The sequence below is a fragment of the Chenopodium album genome, chromosome 23, assembly GCF_948465745.1.
Source record: "Chenopodium album chromosome 23, dcCheAlbu1.1, whole genome shotgun sequence".
NCBI lineage: Eukaryota > Viridiplantae > Streptophyta > Magnoliopsida > Caryophyllales > Amaranthaceae > Chenopodium > Chenopodium album.
The window spans coordinates 30,878,569-30,883,312 of NC_137856.1; the positions used below are offsets into that span (position 1 = coordinate 30,878,569).

Here is a 4,744-nt window from a genome sequence, read left to right on the forward strand (position 1 = left end):
ACTTCCATTGAGGCACCATAAGCGTGGTTTTTGTGTTTACATCGGAAGGCCACACGAGTTTATCGTTGCTAATGACCTAAAATCTGGTGATCCTATCGTCTTTGAGCTTATTGCCTCCGGAGATTTTCCAAAGATAAATTTCCATAGTAAGACACTCAACTCTTAATATCTAAGAGTTACATTTTCGTAAATATGTACATATATGTAACATTGTTTTTTGGTGTTTAACATATATGTAACATTGTGATTATTCATATCGATCGTATTATCAATATTATAAAATAATACGGAGTAATTAAAACAACTCAAAAAAAAATAATTCCATATATAAACATTTAATATTATCCTAGCAATTTTTTTCCCTATCAATAGTAATAATTGAGGTAGAGGTGTTGTATTACGTACGTAAGCTAACGCATTACAACAATTTATTGCATCTTGCAGAGTTGAATTGAGTTGATGGTGTGCAGATAATATATGGAGCTCAATTCAAATGCAGAAAAGAGTTGATCAATTAGTTCCTTTTGCATGCAGTAATTAAGATGATGGTGAACGAAGTAATCATGAAATCTCTTGTTATATAAATAATTTTAATTCCTTTTAATTAGATCAGCTCAATCGACATTTTGTGAACGAAATAATCATGAAATCTCTTGTTATATAAGTAATTTTAATTGGTATTTAGTTATTTACATATGTTGTTTATCTAACAAATTGTGCACAATAAGAAGCAATGAAAAGCAAGAGAAGGGATTGAATACTTAATTTTAAGACTGCTAGCTAGGTATTAGAGCTCTTATGCAATTTCCATAGTTAACTTAATTAGCTTATGTATAAAGTATAACAGTTAACTAAATTAGCGTATGTATATTTTTCTTATAACTAACAAATTCTATGATATTAATTTTTTTTATCGAGTTGGCCATTATCAGAGAAGAAATTGACCACATATAAAATTTTTGAATATAATCTTTAAACCAATTAGTAATCGGTAAAATTATTGAAATAGCTCATCATCATACATATAACAATTACTAATCTTGTAATTCAATCTAAGATAATTAGTCCCAGCTCACAAGCCCTCTTGTTTTTAATGTGAGAATGATTGTCCCAACTCATTATTGGGTCATTATCTTAACAAATGAATTCAAAGCCAAATTGAGACGTGGACGTAAACACAACTTGAATTAACCTTCTATTTGTCAACCATTTTAAGTTTCATTGATATTATATTACTCGTACTCCGTATTATGTTTTCAAAACAAAAAATATATTACTCGTATTAAATAAAATGTTGTGAGGGTATGTACCTCAACTTCCCTTAGAGCATATTAGATCCTACCTAATCCAAATTCAAGTCAAATTAAGATCCATTGCACAACAAATTAAATGTATGTTGATGCATGCATTTCTTGAGCTCTACGTCTAATCTCACTCATTAGAAAACAACTCTCTTACTGACTAATCCGAAACTTATACTCCCTCCGTCCCCTTTTGATAGTTCCTTATGGGCATTTTTCACGGGAATTAATAAACACAAATAAGAATAGTAAAAGTACACTGAAAAAGTAAATGACATTGGGTATGTAACAAAAGTAGAGAGAGAAAGTAATAAATGTACATTGGAAAACAAAATTTATATGGGAAAGTTAAATTTACACAAATATTGTTGCAAATTGAAAGATATTTTGGTAAAAAACAAATGGGGTGAACATTTTGGGACTAAAGGCATGCCCAATGTATAGACTCTCCATTTCAATTATTTTAGAATTGAATGAAATAAAATTAAATATTGAAAGTGCAATAGTCGTAGAAGTCGTAGTTGTGGCAGAATAATAAGTACCATCTGTTGATTTACCTAGAGCATTAATCACTATTTATATTTTATTTTCTATTTTAGGGAATCTTGAAATCTGAACCAGGTAAACTTACACACTACTCTTAAACTAAAAATGGAGGATTCCTCTAATATGAAAACATTCTCTCCAATCAACCCCCACTTTTTCCAGCCTCTTCTTCAAGGATTTCAATCCAATTTCGTAAGTCATTTTCCCTTAAATTATTCTCTCTGAAAAAAATTAAAATCATGTAATTTTTTATAATTAAATTGTTTTTTTTATTTATTTTATTTATTATTATTAACTTGACAAGGTAATATTATATTTTTGTAAATTATAAGCGGTCAGTAAAAACGCACATTCTTATCGTGGATTATACTTCCTCCGTTTCGCATTATCTGCAACAAAGGGGTATTATTTGTAAGATATAAAATATTCCTTTGTTGCAGATAATGCGAAACGGAGGTAGTATATAATTAAGCGTATCTTACATACGTACACTAATTATATTGTTGCACTATACGTATGGCAGTCGATACCGAAGTCATTCTTCAAGTATATAGGCGAAGAATACAAAGAGGAGGCTAGTGAAAAGCATTCCATGTTAAGGAACCAGAGAGTTAAATCATCTAATAATTATTGGTTTGTTAAAGTATGTTATTATGATGGTAAGTTACATTTTAAAGATGGATGGGAGACATTTTGTAAGGATCATGGTTTACAAGTTGGTGATTTCTTGGTGTTTCAACATCATCAAAACTTGGTTTTCGACGTTTTCGTCTTTGATCCTACTTGTTGTGAGCGTCCATTTCCGGGTGATAATCATCAATCACCTACAAAGAAGGTGAAAATGTCTAATTCGCAAAATCCAAAAATCAAGGATTTTTTCAAAAATGAGAAAGGTCCGTTTTTAGAACTAGTTTTGGCTGATGTTTTTCATTTATTTGCTTATAATGTCACTTAAACATCAATTATGATTCTTGAGAAGTAATTCTGATTTTTTAATTTTATATCTAAATTGTAAGAGGCTGTTCATCTGCTTAATTTAAATTTTCTAAGTTACTTAAGAAAAAGGTTTAATTAATTGGTGCCTTTTTTTCTTGTATTTAGCTAAGCATAATACTCGTATATGTATATTGTTACGTTGAAAATAGGTCTATAATTTATTATTATAATTATTATTAATGTTGGAATTAATTCTGCTTTCTAAGCAATTTTTCTTTTTCATTTAACTTAATTCCTTTTTTTTTTTTTTATATTGAAGGGTTGAAAAAGAACAAAAATTACAAGGTCTACGCAACGTCAAAAGCTACCTTCAAACCTAGGGAATTTCCGTATTGTGAAACCTTTGTGAAGTCATACTGCTTGACATGGGGAGGAATGGTAAGCTACTTAGCATACTGTCCTTTCATGATTAAAAATACACTAGGTATCGATGTGGTACGTACATAAGATCGATCATGTTCTTTATTTCTATACATACAATAAACTCGTTCATTGTGTACAAGTTTTGCCTAATCGCCTTTCTAATCTATCTTTTTTCTTGGAATTTTTTGACTAATGCTATTGCAATTGGCATATTTGTAGCCTCTTCCAAACGAGTTTGCAAGGGAGAATGATCTAGTAAATAAAAGCTGTGACGAAATGATGCTAAAGGATGAAGAAGGGGAAGAATGGACAGTTTCATTAAGGAGTTATAAAAAAGGTCGTTCAGCTTATATTGGAAAGTGGATAAATTTTCACATTGAACATGGCCTCAAAACTGGTGATCATGTTGTCTTTGAGCTCATTGAATCAGGAGAAACACCAAAAATGAATTTCTATAGTAAGTTACTACTTTCTTATGAATCAAAATTTTAATTGTAGAGTAATTAATTGATTGCATTGATTTTTTTTTTTTTTTTTTTTTTTTTTGAGAAATTGATTGCATTGATTAGATTGATATATAATTGCATTGAACTTATTTTTAATTTTACAGAGTTGAGTTGATTAATTAGATTGATCCGGCCGGCCTTTTGCAAAGTGGGGTAGAATAATCGAATCAAATGCATCAATTATATAAATGAGTTGGATTGGAGTTGAAGCTCAATCGTGACATTCGATAGAAGTTTTCACAAGATAGCTCGTTTTGTGTTTTTGGCTTTCTATTGCAAGATAAATACGATATATATGTGTTTTATTGTGTTTATTTATCATAGAAGAATGGACAGTTTCATTAAGAAGTTACTGCAAGATGGATGGAATAAACTGTTCGTATAACTTTTTATTTATTAATCCAATCTATAATCCGTGTATCAATGTAGTATGAGACTAATTTAGTGAAATAGATGGAGTATGAGTATCTTAACTCATAAGGGTATAGGATTACTCATACTCATCATTTAGGGTTCATTTGGTTGAAGCTTTTGAAATGGAATTATAGTCTTTTCCAAATAACTCTTGGCACACAGCCAAACAATAGCGCCTTTGTATATTTTCAGCAATACACCATGAAAAAAAGTACTCGTATAATTTTTTAGGTAAACAGTACCATTAAATGCTTTAGTGTTATAGATATTTTGCTAATAGTACAAAAAAAGTATGAAAATGGTACATCAAAATATTGTACCATTGTGAGATATAATAGTACTACTAAGACATAATGGTACAATATACCTGCATAATAATACACAAATTTACCACTATAATCGTAAAAAGTAACATTTTGAATGCCAAATGACTTTTTTACCCTCCTATTTGCAAAAAAGAAATATAATTGCTATGCACCAAGATGCACCCATCTATTCCATCTATTTTATTGTCTAATTAGGCATTTTTAGATATGAAATCTCTTACCAGGAGGGTTTGTAAATTCACTCTATCCTCTACAAACTCACACCTACCTCACGGTCATCACCCCATAAAAT

The 4,744-nt window shown here is 30.0% G+C and overlaps 1 protein-coding gene across 1 annotated transcript; it reads left to right on the forward strand.

The window, feature by feature from the left end:
• Positions 1 to 1,952: 1,952 nt before the first annotated feature.
• LOC145607360 (B3 domain-containing protein REM5-like) lies at positions 1,953 to 3,827 on the forward strand. Its single transcript, XM_081663035.1, has 5 exons — positions 1,953 to 2,039; positions 2,371 to 2,740; positions 3,103 to 3,221; positions 3,426 to 3,663; positions 3,817 to 3,827. The coding sequence occupies exons 1-5, from the start codon at positions 1,953 to 1,955 to the stop codon at positions 3,825 to 3,827; spliced, it is 825 nt and encodes a 274-aa protein (XP_081519161.1).
• The last annotated feature ends 917 nt before the right edge of the window (positions 3,828 to 4,744 follow it).